At 45.9% G+C, this 21,382-nt stretch overlaps 1 protein-coding gene across 1 annotated transcript; it reads left to right on the forward strand.

Annotated features, from left to right (window-relative positions):
- The first annotated feature begins 282 nt into the window (after positions 1 to 282).
- Positions 283 to 20,667, forward strand: SUN5 (Sad1 and UNC84 domain containing 5). Its single transcript, XM_032606479.1, has 13 exons — positions 283 to 460; positions 2,688 to 2,746; positions 2,943 to 3,011; positions 4,006 to 4,072; positions 4,981 to 5,042; positions 8,783 to 8,832; positions 10,117 to 10,151; positions 10,743 to 10,851; positions 16,934 to 17,012; positions 17,966 to 18,081; positions 18,649 to 18,816; positions 19,335 to 19,421; positions 20,494 to 20,667. The coding sequence occupies exons 1-13, from the start codon at positions 375 to 377 to the stop codon at positions 20,623 to 20,625; spliced, it is 1,119 nt and encodes a 372-aa protein (XP_032462370.1). The 5' UTR covers positions 283 to 374; the 3' UTR covers positions 20,626 to 20,667.
- Positions 20,668 to 21,382: the final 715 nt, after the last annotated feature.

A 21,382-nucleotide genomic window follows, 5' to 3' on the forward strand; every position in this document is an offset into this window, starting at 1 on the left:
TGGGGCAGAAAGGGGCCTGGGAGCAAGAAAAAGCATGGCCTGGATATTGGCATGCCAGGTCTCTCCCCTGTCCAGCCCCAGAATCCCTGGCATGGCCCTTCCTTTCTTGAGACCTCAATTTCTCCATCTTTAAAGTGGAAAGTTGGTCAGAATGGGTTCCTCCAAGGGGAAGTTACAGGGCCAAGCTAGAGACTGGGCTGACCATCCCCACCTGCTCTGTGAGGTCACAGTGCCAACAGCTCCCCTTGACCAAGGAAGATTCCACATGGCACCTTCCAGGGAACGCTAGGAGGTGGCAGCAGAAGTAGCCATTTCCTCCTCACCGACTCCCAGAGAGCCCTACCACCAATTCCCCATCCTAGAGAAGGACATCGATGCCCCGGTCCTCAAGGAGCCCTGGGAACTCATGTGACCCACGCAAAAATGTGGCCCGCGTCCCCAAGGAGGTCAGATCCAGGAGGTGAGGACAGCATCCCCTCCCTCTGCCCAGCCCTTGACAGTTTACAAAATGCTGCCCCTCAGCCTTTTCTTGGAAGCCAGCGGGCATTACCAGCTGCGCCTACAGATGCAGCACCTGAGGTCAGAGATATTAGACAGTGGCTTTCCTAAAGCCTCCCGGCCAGGAAGTGGTGGAGCGGTTATCTTTTCAGCACGTGTTTACTGAGCACCTTCTGTGTGCTAGGCACTGGGCAGAGTGCTGGGAGCATGGCGTTGCACCAGATGGGTGTGGTCCCTGACCCCGTGGAGCTCACGTGAGGGAGACAGATAGTAAATGAGAAAACACACATCTCTGCCATCTTTATCTGTAGGAGACCTCTGGCTGCAGGTGATGGAAATTCCAGCTCAAAATGATGCCTACGTCTGGGCCCCCAGAACAGGTGTATATCCCAAGAGGGTGTACAAAACAGTTCACTGGGGTAAGGGGAAAAATTATTAGAACTTCAGTATGTATTTTCCTTTAGCTCATCCTCTTTTAATTTATATTCCTCAGGCAGGTATAAATAAAGCTTGTACATTTGAAAGGGCAAATAATATATCAGCACACTTGTAGATATATATATATATATATATATATATATGTATAGCTATACATATATATATATATAAATAACATTGGGAGTATAATAAAAAATGATGTTTGGAGACCATTACATTAAGAAATAAAGAAAATATGTATACGTATAGCTGATTCACTTTTCTGTACAGTAAAAACTAACACAACATTGTAAGGCAACTACACTCCAATAAAAATTTTAAAAAAAGAAAAGAAAGAAAAATGTACAACACGGGGAATATAGCTAATATTTTATAATAACTATAAATGGACTATAACCTTTAAAAGTTGAGAATCACTGTATTGTACACCTGTAACTTATAAAATATTGTACAACTATATTTCAATTAAAAAAATTTTAAAGGAATACAGAAAATTTATCTCACATATTCAAAGGTCCCAAGATATGGGTGGCTCCAGAGAACATTAATTCTGAGGTTCTGCAGTGCCAGCCAAGATGCAGGCTCCTGCCATCCTTTTTTTTTTAAAGTTTATTTATTTATTTATGGCTGTGTTGGGTCTTCGTTGCTTCGTGCGGGCTTTCTCTAGTTGCGGCGAGTGGGAGCTACTCTTTGTTGCAGTGCATGGGCTTCTCATTGCAGTGGTTTCTCTTGTTGTGGAGCACAAGCTCTAGGCGCGCAGGCTTCAGTAGTTGTGGCCCGTGGGCTCAGTAGTTGTGGTGCCTGGGCTTCAGTAATTGTGGCTCATGGGCTCTAGAGTGCAGGCTCAGTAGTTGTGGCACACGGGCTTAGTTGCTCCGTGGCATGTGGGATCTTCCCGGACCGGGGCATGAACCCATGTCCCCTGCATCGGCAGACGGACTCTCAACCACTGCGCCACCAGGGAATTCCCTCCTGCCGTCTTTTTGCTCTTCCTTTTGGCCTCCGCTCATGGTCACAAGATGGCTACCACTGTCCCAGGAGTCACACAGAAGCATGGCCATATAGGGTGGAAGGAGAGTGGGTATTGCATCCTGTAGGTCTCAGCTTAGCAGTGAGAAAACTTTTCCCCCAAGTCCCAGATCCCTGTATCCACCCCCACACCTCACCCCTGCAGACTTCCCCATCCTTGTGCCAACAGCAAGGGGACTGAGAATACAACAGGCTGAGACCAATCAGGACCATCTAAATCACTCGGGGGAGAAGGGGACAAGGGACCAAAACCAGCTTTCTGCCAGTAAGAGGAGGGAGTGGCTTTTGGAAGACTGCCATAGCAAACTGAGTCCTTTCCTCTAAAGAGACCTGCATCGGGGGTCAGCCGGACCTGGGTCTCTCCCTGATTCGCAGTCCTGTGTTCTTTTTTTTTTTTTTTTTTTTTTTTTTTTTATGCGTTACGCGGGCCTCTCACTGTTGTGGCCCCTCCCGTTGCGGAGGACAGGCTCCGGACGCGCAGGCTCAGCGGCCATGGCTCACGGGCCCAGCCGCTCCGCGGCATGTGGGATCCTCCCAGACCGGGGCACGAACCCGTGTCCCCTGCATCGGCAGGCGGACTCTCACCCACTGCGCCACCAGGGAAGCCCCAGTCCTGTGTTCTTGAGCAAACTTTTCTGCAATTCAGTTTCTCCATCTGGAAAATGGGGACGTCACACTCCTTGTAAGTTGTAAAATGCAATTGTGAATCTTGTTGTTGCCAGGGTCATCCAACGAGGCCGGAACACCTGCAGGATGACAGAGGAGGCTTTGTCAAACACAAGTGAGAAGGGAGGGGAGAGGGGATCCCAGGGTCATTGTGGGCAGTGAGGGGCTGAGGCTCAAAGATGTCAAATGGACAACCCAGGGTCACCCAGCAAGGGGAGGGGCAGGGAAGGGGGCAGGGATGCTCCCCCGGTGTCTGCAGGCACCATATCCCAGAGGCTGGCAGTGACATGACAGCCGTGTGCTCTCTGCAGGTGACACCTTCCTGTTGCCTATCCGCATCAATGCCTCAGGCCTGACCCAGGGCATGCTGGGATGTATGTGTACGTATACACAGAAGAGCTGCCTGGGCCATCAACATGGGCCTGGGAAGAGGGCCCAGCCTCAAGTCAGGCTGCAGGTTGAGCTCTGGAGGTCTTCCCTTCAGAGGTGTCAGTGGTGTCATTCCAGCGAGGCTCTCTGACGGTTGGAGAGAGGGACTGAGAGAGAGACTTGCTGTCTGGAGGAGAAGCTAACTGCCAGGCCTTTTCTACTCTGCCACCAGGCTGGTCTCTGAAGTCATGGGAATGATTTGATGCAACTCACCCTCACTTCAAGGTCATGGTTCTGACCACACCCTAAAGATCAGTCTTGTATGTTCATCCAGCCACACTTCCACTATTCATCCACTCAGTCATTTATCCAACCATCTGTTCACATATCCACCTTCTGGGATATCCATGTATCCCATTAGTTCATCCATCCCTCCAATCGATTCACTGAGTCATCCATCAATTCACCCATACCTTTATTTGTTAATATTCATATCCAACCAGTCATCAACCCATTCATCCTTCTAACCCCCCTCTCATTCTCCCATCCTCATTCATCTTCCTATTCATCTATCTTCCAAGCCATTCTCTTACCCATTCTTCCATTTATCCATGCATCCTTCCACCTATTCATCCATCCTGAACCCCTACTTTTTGCCTAGCTCCCCAATGCGGGGCAATGCTAGGCACCCGGGGATGAACCAGACAAGGACTCTTCTACTGAGAAGCTCTCAGTGTCTGGGAATGGACATTAGCAAGGACATCTCAGACTTTTCATGTGTCTGAGTCACTTTTAAGTGTTTATTAACCACTGGTTGCTAGCGGGTTTACTATAGTTCCAGTACTCACTCCAAGCTGGTGCTTACCCATAAGTAGAGCAAAGGACTGTCCTGGGCTCGAATAGCAAATTGAGAGGGTCTCCCAACAACAGGGTCTCACCCCTGTGAGTTGTTGCAGGATAAGAATGAGGGTGCAGCTACTCACTGCTTCCCTGTCTTCTCCACAGCCTGGATCAGCCGCCTGGCTTGCTTCCTGAGGACTCAGGCCCACCAGGTTCTGTTCAACACCTGCAGGTGAGCAGGGGCAGGTGAGGGGAGGGTTATGGGGACTGGAACCGTACACTGGTGACCATGGCAGCCCCATCACTGGTTTGGACCTCCCCTCAGATGAGCTATCTCAAACCCGGTTTTTATCGCATCGCATCGCCTCACCCCAGACCCCAGTGTGGCTCCCCATCGCTCCAGCACCTCAGCCTGTAGCCCTCTGAAATCTTGTCCCTCCCTTTCTTTCCAAGCTCCTCTTATTCTGTTTTCTGCTGTGGATCCATTGGGCCAGCAATGGGCCAGCTAGGATTCTCACTCCCTGGACCCACTATTCCTCTTCCCACCTCCATACCTTTGTACAGGCCGTTCTTCCCGCCTGCAATGCCTGTCCCATTCTTTCCCTTTCTGTTCCCTGCCCATGCAAATGCCTCTAAATTCCTGCAAGAGTTTTCCACTTCATTCGTTCATTTAAAGTTTATATTCTAAACACTTCCTTAATGCCTACTCCGGGCCCAACCTGGTCTCCATCACTCATGAGCTCTCAGTTGGGTGGGGCAGGCAGACACCAAAAACAGTGCCAAGCTGGGAGTGTTGACTCTGGAGGCTGTAGGCAGAAGGGACATTTGAACGAAACCCTGAAGGGTGCACTTCCCGGGAGAGAAGAAGGGAGGGGACAAACAGTATATAGATGGAGGGAGTGACAAGGACATGGGTGACCACTGTGAGTTGATCTCTGATGGCCCCAGATACTGAGGTAAGAGCTTTCTTTCCTCTGAGATGCTGTGGAGCCACAGAATATGGCCAGCATTAGGGACAGAGTGTCATTGCCCAGAAAGGAACCTGTCTCTTGGGGTGGGAACGGGACAAGAGCCAGGCTAAGACTTACTAGGCTGTGCAAAGCCCTACCTCGCCTTGACCACTGCTTCTCTATCTTCCAGATGCAAGCTGTTCCTCTACAAGCTCATGGGAAAGACAGGTGTTCTGATCCTCTGTGCTTTTGGTGTGTATCCAGAGCCCTGCCCCATCCCAGGTGGAGGTATCCCTGGGCTCTTGCCCGTCCTGGGAAGGGAAAGAGTGAGGGCTCTGGCACTGACTATGTGACTCTGGGTCAGACACTACCCCTCTAGGAGCCTCAGTTTCCTCATCTGTCTAATCAGTGTTGCTCGGAAGATTAAATGAAACAATGACCAAGAAAATTTTTTGAAAGCTAAGAAAAACTTTGAAAACTGTAAAGCTCTCCCCAGACCATGTTATGATAATCATCTCTCTCTCTCTCTCTCTCTCTGGGTCTCTATGGCTTCCTACCAGACACCACCACCACCACCGCATCACAGCTTTGCTTTTTCAAGCAAAGGAATCTCCTCTTCCACTTAAGGGCACCACGGGGTTTGGAGCAGGGGGAGAATTTCCTAGGAAATTAGAAATTCCTAGGCAACATAACCCAACAGATAAGATTCTTTTAAATAGCTTTATTAAGGTTATTAAGGATACCATAAATAACCCCATTTTTAAGTGTATAACACAGCAGTTTTTAGTATATTCACAAAATAGTGCACCCATCACTACTAACAAATTCCAGTATTTTCACTGCCCCCGAAAGAAACTTCCCAGTCCCTGGCAGTCATTCCCCACGCCCCCTCCCCTTCGACCTAGGCAACCACTAATCTATTTTCTGACTCTATGGATTTGCCTATTCTGGACATTTCATGTAAATAGAATCATACAATATGCTGTCTTTTGGTTCCCTTCACTTACAGTGTTTTCAAAGTTCATCCATTTTGTAGCATACGTAAGCATTTCATTCCTTTCTATGGCTGAAAATCCATTGTATGGGTAAGCCACATTTTGTTTATCCATCCATCAACTGATAGACATTAGGGTTGTTTCTACTCTTTGGCTGTTATTAATAAAGTTGCTATGAACATTCCTGTAATATTTTTGCATGGACACGTGTTTGCAATTTTATTGGGTATATACCTAGGTGTAGAATTGCTGGATTACTCTAACTATCTGAGGAATTGCCAAACTTCTCTTCCAAATGGCTGCACCATTTACATTCCCACCAGCAATGTGTGAGGGTTCCAATCATTTTTTTTTAACATCTTTATTGGAGTATAATTGCTTTACAATGGTGTGGTAGTTTCTGCTGTATAACAAAGTGAATCAGCTATACATATACATACATCCCCGTATCTCCTCCCTCTTGCGTCTCCCTCCCACCATCCCTATCCCACTCCTCTAAGTGGACACTAAGCACTGAGCTGATATCCCTTCCAATCATTATTGTCTGTCTTTTATCAGCCATCCTAGGTCATGCGAAGTGATATCTCATTATGGTTCTTACTTCATGTCCCAAATGACTAATGATGTTAAGCATCTTTCCTTGCGCTTATTGGCCATTTGTTTATCATCTTTGGAGAAAGGTCTATTCAGATCTTTGCCCATTTTTAAATTGGATTGTTTGACTTTTTATTCTTGAGTTCTAAAAATTCCTTATTAGTCAGGATTCAAGTCCCTTATCAGATATATGATTTGCAAATATTTTCTCTTATTCTGTGGGTTGTCTTTCTTGATAAAGTCCTTTGATTAAGGCCAATTGTAAATTTTGATTAAGTCCAATTTATCTGTGTTTTCTTTTGTGATATGTGCTTTTGGTGTCATATCTAAGAAACCATTGTCTAGCCCAAAGTGATGAGGATTTACTCCCATGTTTTCTTCTAAAATTTTTATTGTTTTAGCCCTTACATTTAGGTCCATGGTTCATTTTTTAGTTAATTTTTGTAGATGGTGTGAGGTAAGGGTCCAACCTTATTATTTGAAGTAGATATACAATTGTTCCAGCACCATTTATTGAAAAGACTTCTTTTCCCCATTAAATTGTCTGGTACTCTTACTGAAAATCAATTGACCATAAATATGAGGGTTTATTTCTGTACTCTCAAGTCTATGCTATTGACCTATATGTCTATGTGTTTGCTAGTACTACCCTGGATTGGTTGCTTTACAGTAAGTTCTGAAATCTAGAAATTGTTTTGGCTATTATGGGTCCCTTACATTACAATATGAATTTTAGGATCAACTTTTCCATTTCTACAAAAGAGGCCATTGGGATTTCCGTAGGGATTGCGTTGATCCACACATGAATCTGGGGAGTAGTGCCACCTGAACAGTGTGAAGTCTTCCAATCTATGAACATTGGGCTGTCTTTCCAGTATTGATGAATAACTCTATGCCTCCTTTAATTCTTTCAATGATGTTTTGTAGTTTTCAGAGTGAAAACTTTGTACTTCTTTTGTTAAATTTATTCCTAAGTATTTTATTCTTTGCCATTCTGTTATAGATGGAATTGCTTTCTTAATGTCATTTTCAGACTGTTCATTGCTAGTGTTTAGAAATACAGTATCCTCAGGGGCACTGGTTCCAGGAACCCCTGTATATACCAAAGTCTGCAGATGTTCAAATCCCTTGTATAAATTCATGTGGCACAATGAATACAGTCAGCCCTCCTTACTTGCAGGTTTTGCATCCTCAGATTTGACCAACTGCAGATGGAAATTTCGATCAGCAGTTGGTTGAATCTGCAGATGTGAAACCCCCCAACATGGAGAGCCGAAGGTATATTTATTGAAAAAAATCTGTATGTAAGTGAACTCCACAGTTCAACCCCTTGTTGTCAAGGGTCAATTGTACAATTGATTTTTGTGTACTGATCTTGTATCCTGCAACCTTGCCAAATTCATGTGTTACTGCTGACACTAGGCAAGACACCCAGTCTTGTATACTTTAGGATCTCTATATGCAACATCATGTCATCTGCCTTTTATTTCTTTTTCTTGACTAATTGACCTGGCTATAATCTCCAGAATAATGTTAAATAGAAATGGCAAGAGCAGGGAATTCCCTGGTGGTCCAGTGGTTAGGACTCATTGGTTTCACTGCCAGGGTCCGGGTTCAATCCCTAGTCTGGGAACTAAGATCCCACAAGCTGCACGGTGCTGTCAAAAGAAAGGGAGGAAGGAAGGAAGGAAGGAAGGGAGGGAGGAAGATGAAAGAAAGAAAGAAGGAAAGAAAGAAAGAAAGAAAAAGAAAGAAAGGAAGGAAGGAAGGAAGGAGGAAGGAAGGAGGAAGGAAGGAAAGAAGGAAGATGAAAGAAAGAAGAAAGAGAAAGAAAGAAAAAAGAAAGAAAGAAAGAAAGAAAGAAAGAAAGAAAGAAAGAGAAAGAAAGAAAACTGGCAAGAGCAGACCTCCAGTCTTTCACCATTAAGTATGATGTTAACTGTGGGTTTTCATAAATGGCCTTTTTCAGACTGAGAAAGCTCCATTCTATTCCTGGTTTGTTGAGTGTTTTATCATGAACAACCAATGGGTTTTACAAGCTTTTAATAATGGCTTGAATAATGAGATTTCAGGCAGCACAGGTATCATAAAATGCAGGGGAGACCACACCCCCTTTTCTTCTCTTTGTCAATTATCCCCAGTAAGATTGAGACAGGAGAGGGAGAGGAGACAGATTAGTTGGTTTATGTGAGACACTTTGCATATATGATATCATTCAATCATGAAGTGGATATGACTGCTATTCCCATTTTACAGAGGAGGAAACTGAAGTGTAGAGAGATTAAGTAACTTCTCCCAAATGCTAGTAAGTGGCAAGGCTGGGATTTGAATCCAGATGGCTTCACTCCAGAGCTCTTAGCCTTTCATCTTAAATGGCTCATTCTCATTCCCCCATCCCCACAGGATTCTGGATGTTTTCTATGCACTTGCTGTCCAAAATGGATGTCTGGCAGGTGAGTGTGTGCTCTCTTCAGGCCCCACCACTGACTGGCCTCACCCCAGCCAGTCAATGTTGCCTTCATAAGCTCCTTTCACTCTTAGGGTCACAACTGGACCCTACTCAGTTCCTGACTCATTCCAGCTCCAAATCTCTGCCTTTGCCATGCCACCCACCTGGAACCCATTTCTCCTGCCAAAATGTGATTTTGAGGACCAGAGGCATAGTTCCTCCTCCAGGACGCCTCTCCTGTCACTCATTCCCAGAAGTGACCCATCTCTTCTTTGTCAAGGCCCCCACCTAGAGTGGGATGGTGAGGCCAGGGAACACATTTCTCTCTATTCAAGGCAGTTTGTTCTTCTGCTTAATTGAGATGAGACCATTTGCTTTGTGGTTCCTGGAGAAGGAGGAGGAAACCAATGGCCAGAGCTCCCTGTCTAAGGACAGAAAAGAGCCCTAGAGAGAAAGGGGATCTGATGGGCCTGTCCTTCCCTCTGCTCTTCTCCCCTCATGAACTTCATCATATATATGCTTCAAGATCCAGCTAAAATGTCACCTCCTCCAGGAACACCTAAGCAGAGGTAGTCACATTCCCCTCTCCCACAATTTTCTGTAAACATAAATGCAATTTTTTTGTAATAACTATTTCCCCAACTGTATTAGGAGTCCTTGAAGGCAGAGCCAGGTCTGATTCATTCCAGCAATGTCCACCTCAAAGCCAGGCACAGGGTGGACATGATCAACGCTGGATGTCTTGATGGCCAGATGGGAATGTGAATGGATGGGGGATGGAAGTAATGGATGTAGGGATGGGGGAAAGGGATAGGGGGAAAAATGGATGGGTGAATGGAAGAGTGTACAGATGAGAGAGTGGATGGATGGGAGGGCAGATGGGATAGCCTGAGTAAATGGATAGATGGATGAATGGATAGTTGAGTGGGATGGTAGATAGATGGGAGGGTAGAGGGATGCATGCATGCATGGATTGATGAGACGGTCAATGGATAAGGTAAGGCAGATGGATAGGAGGGTAGATGGATAAGAAAGATTGGATAAATGGAGGAGCAGATGGATGGGAAAGGGTGGATGGAAGTGTATGTGGATGGATGAATGAAAAGAAGGGTAAATTGGATTTTGAATGTATGGCAGGTGGATGGATGGGTCGGTGGGTGGAAGAATAAATAGGAAAGTGGATGAGTGGATGGATTTATGGTTGTGGGAGGATGGATGGATGAAACTCTATTGGGCCCAGATTAGGTCATCTGAAGAAGATCCCTTGCTTTCCTCAACACCCCACCAGGATGACAGCATAAATGGTCCACTGCAGAGATTGAGGTAAGAAGAATCTGCTAAATAGTCCTATTATCACCTAAAAACCAGAGCTATAGCCAGGACCTGAGACGTATTGGCTAAGAATGTGGGCTCTGCCAGAAAATCTGGGTTTAAATCCCAGCTTCCATACTTCCTACCTGGCTAAACTTATGCAAGTCACTTCACATCTCTGGGCCTTTGATTCCCCATTTATGAGTGAGGTATAACATCCACCTTGTTCTAGGTAATTATGGGTATTAATGAAGATGTAAACTGTCTTGAATAGTTCCTGGCCCATAGTTAGTGCTCAGCAAATAAGAAATTTTAACCAACAAGATACCACCTGGTGGCAGCATCCTTAAATGCAGACAAAATACTCAAATATTTAGAAGGAATGAGCTGGGTTTAAGGATAGTTGGATAGTCCAAGCAGAAGGAAGAGCATGAGTAATATTTTAGAGATAAGAACTTTCTGGGTAGGTTCAGGGATGGGTCCATGAGAATGGGAAAATATGAAGCTAGTTCTCTGTGGGCTGACTGGCAAAGGTAGAATCTGAGGGTAATAGCAGCAGCATCACAAATTGGTCAGTCCATATTCTCACTCCTTCCTCATAAGGATGTACCAAGAAAAGGTGCAACATCACGCTGGGGAAATCCAGGACCTCCGAGGCAACTTGAATCAGCTCGTTGCCAAGCTCCAGAAGATGGAAGCCATGTCAGATGAGGTGAGATGCTGGCCATTCTGCCCCCAAACACCTGACCTCTCTTTGTTTGATGCCCCACTCCTCATATCCCAAGTTTTGGTGGAGCATATCCCACAATAATTTCCTGGGAAAGAGCAAAATAAGAGGTATATTATTTTTTTAAGGACTTGCGTGTTTGAAAACATCTTTACTCTACTCTTGCACTTGATTGATAGTTTGGCTGGGAATAGAATCCTAGATAGGAAATTTTCCCCTGAGGATTTTGAAAGACGTCCACTATTGTGTTGTATTTTATACTGTTGCTTTAGAGAAGTTTAATGTCACTCTTATTATTCATCCTTTGAGTGTGATCTGTTTTCATTCCTGAGAGTTTGTAGGATATTCTTTTTACCTCCAGTGTTCTATATTTAATCTGCTTGGGGGGTTGCTGAAATTATTGACTCTCTGCGTTGATTTTATTTCAATAGTTTAGGAAAATTCTTAGCTATTATTTCTTAAAATATTGTTTCTACCCCATTATCTTCTTAAAATATTGTTTCTACCCCATTATCTATCTCCTCTCCTGGGACTCCAATTACATCTATGCTAAACTTTAGAGTGCTTTCCACATAATTCCTATATTATTACCTGGTTTGCTTGTTTTCTCATTCTTTTTCTCTATGTGCTTAAGTTTTGATACTTCCTCTTCATATTACTTCAGGTTAACTAATAATCCTGTAGTCTGTTCTGTCCAATCTACTCAAATCTTTCCATTAAGTTCTTAATTTCATATACTGTATTGTTTAGTTCTAGAATATATATTTGATTCTTTTTCATAGTTTTTAATTCTATGGTGAAATTCCCCATCATTTCATCTATGCTGTCCGTCTTTTCCTTTATTTTATTTAACATACTGGTCACAATTATTTTTAAATCCTTGTCTGCTAAGTCTAATATCTGGATCATCTATGGTCTCCTATTTTCCGTTTTTTCTTTGGAGTATCAATCTTATGGTCTTGCCTTTTCATGTCTGGTAATTTTTTAGTGTTTTCTGGACATTGTTTACAAAAGAACTAGATGCTCCAGATAATTATAATTTCAAACAGGGAGAGTTCCCCCTTTTCTTTGTAAGGAAGATGAAGTATACTGATCACTTCTATGTAAACATGCATTGAACTGGTTCAGACCTGGATTGCAATTTTTATAGGATTTAGTCAGAGGTTTTCAGTTTAACCCTCTAGCCTCCTGCCCGTGCAGTTTCAAAAATTGGTAATTTTTTTTTTTTTTTTTTTTGGCTGTGCTGGGTCTTCGTTGCGGTGTGCGAGCTTCTCATTGGGGTGGCTTCTCTTGTTGCGAAGCTCGAGCTCTAGGCTTGCAGGCTTCAGTAGTTGTGGCGGGCGGGCTCAGTCGTTGTGGCTCGTGGGCTCTAGAGTGCAGGTCCAGTAGTTGTGGCACACGGGCTTAGTTGCTCCATGGCACGTGGGATCTTCCGGACCAAGTATCAAACCCATGTCCCCTGCATTGGCAAACAGATTCTTAACCACTGCACCACCAGGGAAGTCCTGGTAAATGTCTTGATGGGAAAGACTGCCATGTGTTTGAGGCCTCTTGAGTTTCCAATTTTTTAAAATTTATTTTATTGAAATATAGTTGATTTTCAATGTTGTGTTAATTTCTGCTATACAGCAAAGTGATTCAGTCATACATACATATATATTCTTTCTCATACTTTTCCATTATGGTTTACCACAGGATATCGATTATAGTTCCCCGTGCTATACAGTAGGACCTTGTTGTTTATCCATTCTATATATAATGGTTTGCATCTGCTAGTCCCAAACTCCCAGTCCATCCCTCCCCCACCTCCCCTCCCCCGTGGCAACCACAAGTCTGTTCTCTATGTCTGTGAGTCTGTTTCTGTTTTGTAAATAAGTTCATTCATGTCATATTTTAGATTACACATATAAGTGATATCATATAGTATTTGTCCTCTTTCTGACATACTTCACTTAGTATGATCATCTCTAGGTCCATCCATGTTGCCACAAATGGCATTATTTCATTCTTTTTTATGGCTGAGTTGTATTCCACTTTATATATGTATATATACCACATCTTCTTTATTCATCTGTTGATGGCCATTTAGGTTGTTTCCATGTCTTGGCTATTGTAAATAGTGCTTCAATGAATATTGGGTGCATGTATCTTTTCGAATTATACTTTTGTTTGGATATATGTCCAGGATTGGGATTGTAGGATCATATGGCAACTCTATTTTTACCTTTTTGAGGAGCCTCCATACTGTTTTCCATAGTGGCTGCACCAACTTACATTCCCACCAACAGTGTAACAGGGTTCCCTTTTCTCTATACCCTCTCCAGCATTGGTTATTTGTAGAATTTTTAATGATGGTCATTCTGACTGGTATGAGGTAGTCCCTCGTTGTTTTGATTTGCATTTCTCTAATAATTAGCAATGTTGAGCATCTTTTCATGTGCCTGTTGGCCATCTGTATGTCTTCTTTGGAGAAATGTCTATTTAGGTCTTCTGCCCATTTTTGATTGGGCTGTTTGGTTTTTTATTATTGAGTTGTATGAGCTGTTTGTATATTTTGGAAATTGAGCCCTTGTTGGTCGCATCATTTGCAGATATTTTCTCCCAGTCTGTAGGCTGTCTTTTCATTTTGTGTATGGTTTCCTTTGCTGTACAGAAGCTCATAAGTTTGATTAGGTTCCATTTGTTTATTTTTGCTTTTATTTTTATTGCCTTGGGAGACTGATCTAAGAAAAACAATTGGTACAATTTATGTCAGAGAATGTTTGGCCTATGTTCTCTTCTAAGAGTTTTATGGTATCATATCTTATATTTAAGTCTTTTAGCCATTTTGAGTTTATTTTTGTGTATGGTGAGAGGGTGTGTTCTGACTTCATTAATTTCATGTAGCTGTCCATCTTTCCCAACACCACTTGCTGAAGAGACTGTCTTTTCTCCATTGTATCAATATATTCTCACCTTCTTTGTCAAAGATTAATTGACCATAGGTGTGTGGATTTATTTCTGGGCTTTGAGTTTCCAATTTTGGATACAAAATCTCTGACCCCACTGGAAGCCTTACCTGCCAGGGTCAAGCTCGGATTCTCAGCCTCTAATTGTACCCATAATTGGTTTAGTGCCCTCAGGTAAGCCCAGCTGTAGCTACTCAGTATTGATTTAGCATTTCTTCTAGGGCATGAGTTCTTACAGTGAGGCCCCTATTCCAGCAGCATCCGCATTAACTGGAAAAATGTTAAAATTTTCAAATTAATGGGCCCCACCCAGATCTACCAAATCATATACTTTGATGATGGGAACCAACTATCTATGTTTCAACAAGTCCTTCAGTGATTCTGGCACACAATAAGGAGAATCACTTTTCTAAGGCTTTAACCTCTTGTTTTGTTTTGGGGTCCACTTCCTCAGAGGGACTTTGTTTACTAAGGCTTGTGAGACCAGGAAGTTTTATTCTGCCTTTCAGAAGCTTTCAAAGTAGCCCTTTAGCTTCTTACATAGTCTTGGGGTTCAGTTAGCATCTAATGGAGGAAAGTGGTCATGGTCAAGGCTCCTCAAATCTCCAATTTTGTCTCACCCACTGTATGTAACTGTTAAAAACTTTGCTACTTTCTCTTTTACCAGTAGCAGCCCCTTGTCCGACCCAAACTCAGATCCTCAACCCATGCCCAGAATCATCAAATGCCCCAGGGATTTTTTTAAGAATGTCAGCACATTTTAGAGTGGTTGTCCCCTCTCTAGAATTTTAGTTCCTCTGTTCCTGTTTCTTTCATAGCTCAGTGATGGTTTTAAAATATGATTTAGTAAACTATCTGGCTTTTTCTAGTTGTTTTTAGTGGGATCACTGGTTCTCTGTAACTTACTACATCTTACCTAGAAGCCCTACCTCTTACCTTATAGCTGAAATGTCACAATAATAAGCCTATGGGCTGGCCACACTTGGAACCCTTTTAATTTGGAAACGTGTTCTTTAGTCCTAAGAAATGTTCTTTAAGAAAGACAAATATCATATGATATCACTTATATATGGAATTTAAAATATGATAAAAATGGACTTATTTGCAAAACAGAAACAGGCTCACAGACATAGAAAACAAACTTACGGTTTCCAAAGGGGAAAGGGGGGAGGGATAAATTAGAGGGGGAGTTTGGGATTAACATATACACACTACTATATATGAAATAGATAAACAACAAGATCCTACTGTATAGCACAGGGAACTATATTCAACATCTCTTCCTATAATAGAAAAGAATTTGAAAAATATATAGATGTGTATAACTGAATCATTTTGCCATACACCAGAATCTAACATAACAATGTAAATCAACTATACTTCAATTTAAAAAAAAAAAGAAATTTTCTTTAATCATGTGATTAAATTGATGATTTCCCCCTGGCCCTGGTTGCTGTAGTCTCAGTTTTGAAACTACTCATTATGTGGATGTCAAAGTCCTAAACTAATACTCTGGGATTTTTTTCTTTTCACCCCATTTTCCTCTCTTTATCTTTCTGCTCTACAGTTGAGAAAACATTGCCACTTTACCTACCAAACCTTCTACTGAGTTTTTCATTTCTGCTAATGTATTCTGAATTCATTACGGTTTCCTCTTTGTTCTCTCGGTGCTCCTTTTCATATTCTTATTTTCCTATTCTTATTTTATAGATGCAATCTCTTTTCTTTTTTTATCTTTTTATGAGCAAAATCTTTTCTTACCTTTTGGAGCTCAGCTCTTACTTCTCTGTGCCTCAGTTTCCACATCAACGAAACAGAGTAATAATCACTGCCCTGTAACACTCTAGCTATCATCTTAGTTACCACTGCTGCGTGACAATCCAGCCTAAAGCGTAGTGGTGCAAAACTACCGTTTTATTATGTTCAGAGATTCTGTGGGTCAGGAATTCAGACAGGACACAGTGGGGATGGTTTGTCACTGCTTCGTGATGTCTGGGGCCTCAGCTGGGAAGACCTGAAGGCTAGGGGTGACCCAATAGCTGGGTCTGGAATCATCTGGAGGAATCTTTATTCACTTGTCTGGAGGTTGATGCTGGCTGTCGGCTGGGAACTCAGGACTATTGACTAAAGCACCCATAGTGGTCCCTTCGTATGGCACGGGCTTCCTCACAACACGGCAACTGGCTTTCAAGAGTGAGCGTCCCCAGAGAAGCAGGCGGTTCACCTTTTAGGACTGAGCCCACAAGTCGTACAGCATCACTCCTGCCATAGTCACAGGCCCATCCAGACCGATGGGGAGGGAACTGAAGTCCCACGTCTCCATGAGAAGGGTGTCAAAGCCACACTGGAGGAGGAGCGGGGAACGGGAGACATTTTTGCAGCCATTTTTAGAAAATACAATCTGTCATAGCTGTGAAGAGTCTAACAGAATAATAGCCGGTGATTACTGAGCACGGACTATGCTAAATGCTTTGCGGTCTTTCTCTGGCAACAGAGCATAGTGGTTGAGAGCCTGAACTCTGGAACCCAAGGTCCCAGGTCTGCCTCTTAACAGCTGTGTGACCCTGGACAAGTTACCCTTTTGTGCCTCAGGGTTCTCCTCCTTAAAATGGGCTTGATAATAGTACATACCTCCTAGGGTTGCTGTGGGGGCATAAGAGTGACCATACGTGAAGCGGAAGACAGTCCTGGCATATAGTAGCGGCTTTGAGTCTCAGCTCTAATCCTTGCAAAAGTAGGAGGTGGACGCGATTATCAGCCCATCTTACAGACAAGAAAATCGAGACTCAGGGGGCGGTAAATAGCCCAAGGGCTCTTAGCAGGAAAGGTCTGACTCCACCTCCCCTGCCCTTAACTTCACTGAGACCCCTGGTCCTGCGTGTGTGACATCCCATCACAGTGGGTGTGAAAATACTAAGTAACCCTATGGGTGGGATAGGGCTGGCCCTGGGCTTCCTCACAGCATAGCACGGGGCAGCCCTGTGTGTGGACCACGCAGGGGCAAGCAGGTAGGGACAAGAGGGAGTCCTGAAGGCACACATCACCTGGTGTGAACACACCTGTAGACCATGATCCATAAGAACGCACGAGTGCACAGCTTGGGTTTTCTGCCTTCTCAGCAAAAAATGGCCCAGAAAATAATGAAGATGATCCAAGGAGATTACATTGAAAAGCCGGACTTTGCCCTGAAGTCGATAGGTGAGTGCCTCTCCCTGGCCCCCTCCCCCTCCCCCTTGCCCCACCAATCGGCCCACCTCCAGTTTCCTTAGAAACCCTTCAGAGGGTGATTTCAATTCTGGTCTGGGGCACACCCCGCTGCTGGGAAGTTTGTCCTCAGAGCTAACCTCTGCCTCCCAGCTGGTCTCCTTGTTACAGTTTTCCGTTTTCTCCCATGGCAGCTGAGGTGGGGAGGGGAGGCCCTTCCCCCGCCCTCCCCCACCCATCATCCTACAAATCCAGGGGTCAGCAGAGCTGTCCCTGCCCGGCTGGGGAGACTGACCACGGGCCAATTACAGTTGGCAATCGTGCCTTGGAAAAATAAAGCCAGTGGCTGCAGTAGAGGGGTGGGAAGGAGGACGCTGGGTTGAGACCTGGTGAGGAGGGAAAAGCATTCCAGACTAAGGGAACCGACGTGAAAGGTGCCCCTGTGAGGGGCTGTGTGGAAAGAAGGGAGGTGGGCCGGCAGGGTGGGCTGCCCTGTGCAGACAGTACCAGCTCACGCAGGCACCCGCAGGCCCAAGGAGATGTAGGGTCAGAAGGCGTCAGTCTAACTTCTCATGCCCGGAGTTTCTTCCTCTGTGAAATGGGTATAATCATGGCCATAGTAATAATAACCAGGTTATAGTAACTAGGCTGACGTAAGTGAGCAAGCACCTTACTTCGCACCAGGCGCTGCTGGAAAAACAGTTTGGTGTATTAACTCCTCGTAACCTCACAACAACCCTATGAAATGGATGCTATCATTACTACTATTATTGTTACTATTATTACTCCCATTTCCCAGAGGAGAACACTAAAGTCCAGAGAGCACCAGTGACTCTTCCAAAGTGCTCCCCCGGCACATAGTGAGTCTCCCCTCCACCAGGCAGAAGCCAGGGCTGCTCAGCTGAGACACCCCTCCCCACAACCCTGCACCATCACCTCCCATACAGGGGCCTCCATCGACTATGAGCAAACGTCAGCCACATACAACCACGACAAGGCTCGCTCTTACTGGAACTGGATCCGGCTGTGGAACTATGCGCAGCCCCCGGACGTGATCCTTGAGGCAGGAGGAATGGCAGGACTTGGGGAGAGTGGCAGGGGTGTGGTCAGGGGCCTCGGGGCAGGAACTGAAGGCAGAGGTTGGAGCGAGAGTGCAGGGGGTGGGGGCCTGGGGCAGGGGTAGGAACAAGAGAGCGGGGTGCAGAGGCAGAGAAAGGGGGCAACTGATGGGGCAAGGGGGGCTCTGGGGAGAAGTCAGGCAGCAAGGGCAAGAGGCCAGTGCAGACAGCAGGGACCCCTGGGGGGGCAGGCACAGGGGCAAGGACAGCCTGCTTTGGCACTGGAAAGGGCCCCTCCCCCAGCCCTCAAGTCTTGAGGGGCAGGGAACCCTCAGGGCCCTGAGAAGGCCCCTGCCCTCGCTGTGCTGGGCTGAGGGGAAGGCTTATCCTTGCTACCTATAGTCAGGGAATCTTCCTGGTGTTGGTGGTACTCGAGCCAAGCTTTGTAGACAGGAAGGATCTGGCTCATCCAGGAGGGCCGATGAGGTCTAGGCAAGCCAGGGTGGGATGAGCAATCTGCTCTCACCCACCCACCCACCCAGCAAAGCCCTCACTGCATCTGCCACTTCTAGCCCAACATGACACCTGGCAACTGCTGGGCCTTCTCGGGTGACAGAGGCCAGGTGACCATCCAACTGGCCCAGAAGGTCTACCTGTCCAACCTGACACTGCAGCACATCCCCAAGACCATCTCACTGTCAGGCAGCCTGGACACTGCCCCCAAGGACTTCATCATCTATGTGAGCACGCCCTGGCCGGGAGCGATGCTTAACTGAGGGAGGGGACAGCTCATAATGGCAGTATTCCAGGCACTGTGATAAACTGTCTGCACAATTCCCGAAGCCTGCAGGGGCTGGACCTTAAGGCTGGGAATGGCCAGGGTTGGGGTCAGATCACAGCCTTCAAGGAAAGGGGGTAAACAGTACTTTATTTCAACCCAAGCTTTTCAGAGCCAATTTAGTCTTCAGAGACCATTAAGCCCCCATTTTACGGATAAGAAAACTGGAGATTCAGAGAAAGGGCAGGGAAACATCAAACCCTACAAGTCTATGGCAGAGTTAGAAGTGGACCCCTAACCTTCTGACTCCCAGTCCAATGCTCTTTCCTATTCATTTACTCTGTGCTGCAATGCAACGGTGCCCAAAGAGGTAGGGAGCTCCCCATCCTGGGAGGTGTGCAAGTCTCGGCTGGGAGAAGGCAGCACCCTCTAGATGTCCTACCTGTGCCTGACACTTTCTTTGTGGTTCTGATTCTCCAGGGCATGGAAGTTTCCCCAAAGAAGGAGGTGTTCCTGGGAGCGTTCCAGTTTCAGCCAGAAAACATCATTCAGATGTTCCAGCTCCAGGTACCTGAGAAAAGCTGCCCACGTTGAGCATCTGATGAACACACACTGCGTGCAGGGCTTTACCCAGGGGCCCCCACTTCATCTCCCAGCAGCCCGAGGAGGTGCACAGTTGTCACTAACCCACTGACAGATGAGGAAACTGAGGCCCAGAGTGATAGAGCTACTGCCCAGGGCCTAGGGTAGGACCCTAAGGAGACCTATTCGCTTCCATTTCCCTGACCTGCCCAGGATCCCTCCCGCTGTGGTTCCTCCCAGGGATAACAAGTGTTGAGCAGGTGGGGCCTGTCAGGCCAGGGCTGCTGGCCTCAAACTTAGAGTCTCCATACTGGGGGAACACATGATTAGCACCTGGTCCAACCACAGGTGGGGAAGCTGAGGCCTGGAGGGGAGGGAGTTGGGGACAGAAGCAGGCCCAGAGGGTGGCTGCTGGAATGGCCCTGAGGCTCAGTGGGATGTCTAGGCTTGGGAATCAGGCTAACCCTGACCCAAATCCTGACCCAACCAAACGTTCTCTGTGATCTCAGGCCATTCCCTTTCTCTCTGGGCCTCAGTTTCCCGTGGTGTAATTCCCTGATAGGTTGAGACCATCCAGTGAGATCTCACAGGCCAAGGCCCCCTTTTGCACTGGGCTCCATCCCCTCTGGGGAGGGTGCAAAAAGGGGAGGGCGAAGCACTTACAGAGCACCTACTGTGTGCCAGGTGCCAGTAAGCCATCTGGCCCCGAGATCTCATTTCATGCTTATGGCAACCCTGAGAAGCAGATATTACAGCTCCCTCTTACAGACGGGGAACTGAAGCCCAGAGAGGGCATGGTTTGCCCAGGGTCCCGGAGCACATATGTGCTGTGCTGGGACGCATTCCTCATCACAGTCTGTCTGTCCTCTGGCCTCATCCCTTTCCATCCCAGCCCCTGAGTAGCAACTTACTGTGTGGCTTTGGGACATTCTGCTCTCTGAGCCTCAGTTTCCCCACCTGAGGAAATGGAAGGTTCCCTTTCTCTCCCAAACACTCCTCTGGACAGGCCGGGTGGGGGCCTATGGCGAGCTGCCCCCCGTCTGTGACTCTTTTCTAGAACCACCCTCCCAGGACTTTTGGAGCAGTCAAGGTGAAGATATCAAGCAACTGGGGGAACCCACGCTTCACCTGCCTATACCGAGTGCGTGTGCACGGCTCTGTGACCCCACCCAGAGAGCAGCCTAACTAGAGGCCCCACCTCGAGAGAGATTAAAGTTTATTCTTCACGCCCCTGCCCAAGTCTGAGCGTCCTCTGGCCCCAAAAAGTGAGGGTGGGCTAGGGTTTGATGTCTGAAGCTCAGTTAGCAATTATCAATCATGTGCTGGGTACCCAGGCACCCTCACAGCAGCCCCATGAGTCCCCATTTCACAGATGGGGACAATGAAGTCTCCAAGCAAAAAAAAAAATGACTTGCCAGAAGTCACAGCCAGCAAATGGCAGAACTAGGATTCAACCCCAGGCAGTCTGATGCCCGTACATGACCCAGCTTCCTGGCTTCAAGTCAAGCTCTGTCCCCGACCTGAGTGTGACCTTGGGCAAGACCCAGCCCTCTCAGTCTCTCCATCTGTACAATGGGGACAGAATTATGGCTGTTGTATCAGATGATGTGGGAGATGAGAAATCCCACACTTGACCATCACAAGAGTGTTTCAGCATCACTGATCATTACGGAAATGCAAATCAAAACTACAATAAGATACCACTTTACACCCATTAGGATGGCTATCGGCCAAAAAAAAAAAAAAAAAAAACCAGAAACAGTAAGTGTGGATGAGGATGCAGAGAAACTGGAACCGTTGTGCGCTATTAGTGGGAAGGTGTGTACAGCCACTGTGGAAATCAGTAAGGCAGTTCACAAAAAAATTAAAAATAGAATCACCATATGACCCAGCAATCCTGCTTCTGGATATTTACCCAAAAGAACTGAAAGCAGGGTCTCAAAGAG

The sequence above is a fragment of the Phocoena sinus genome, chromosome 15, assembly GCF_008692025.1.
Source record: "Phocoena sinus isolate mPhoSin1 chromosome 15, mPhoSin1.pri, whole genome shotgun sequence".
Taxonomy (NCBI): Eukaryota; Metazoa; Chordata; class Mammalia; order Artiodactyla; family Phocoenidae; genus Phocoena; species Phocoena sinus.

What these genes read in the sequence shown, in the direction of transcription:
- SUN5 (XM_032606479.1), top strand. Translation starts at nt 375, where the DNA reads ATGCCCCGGTCCTCAAGGAGCCCTGGGAACTCATGTGACCCACGCAAA. An exon ending in TGGAAGCCATGTCAGATGAG is followed by an intron (nt 10,852 to 16,933) that starts GTGAGATGCTGG and finishes CTGCCTTCTCAG; the next exon opens with CAAAAAATGGCCCAGAAAAT. An exon ending in CTTTGCCCTGAAGTCGATAG is followed by an intron (nt 17,013 to 17,965) that starts GTGAGTGCCTCT and finishes CCTCCCATACAG; the next exon opens with GGGCCTCCATCGACTATGAG.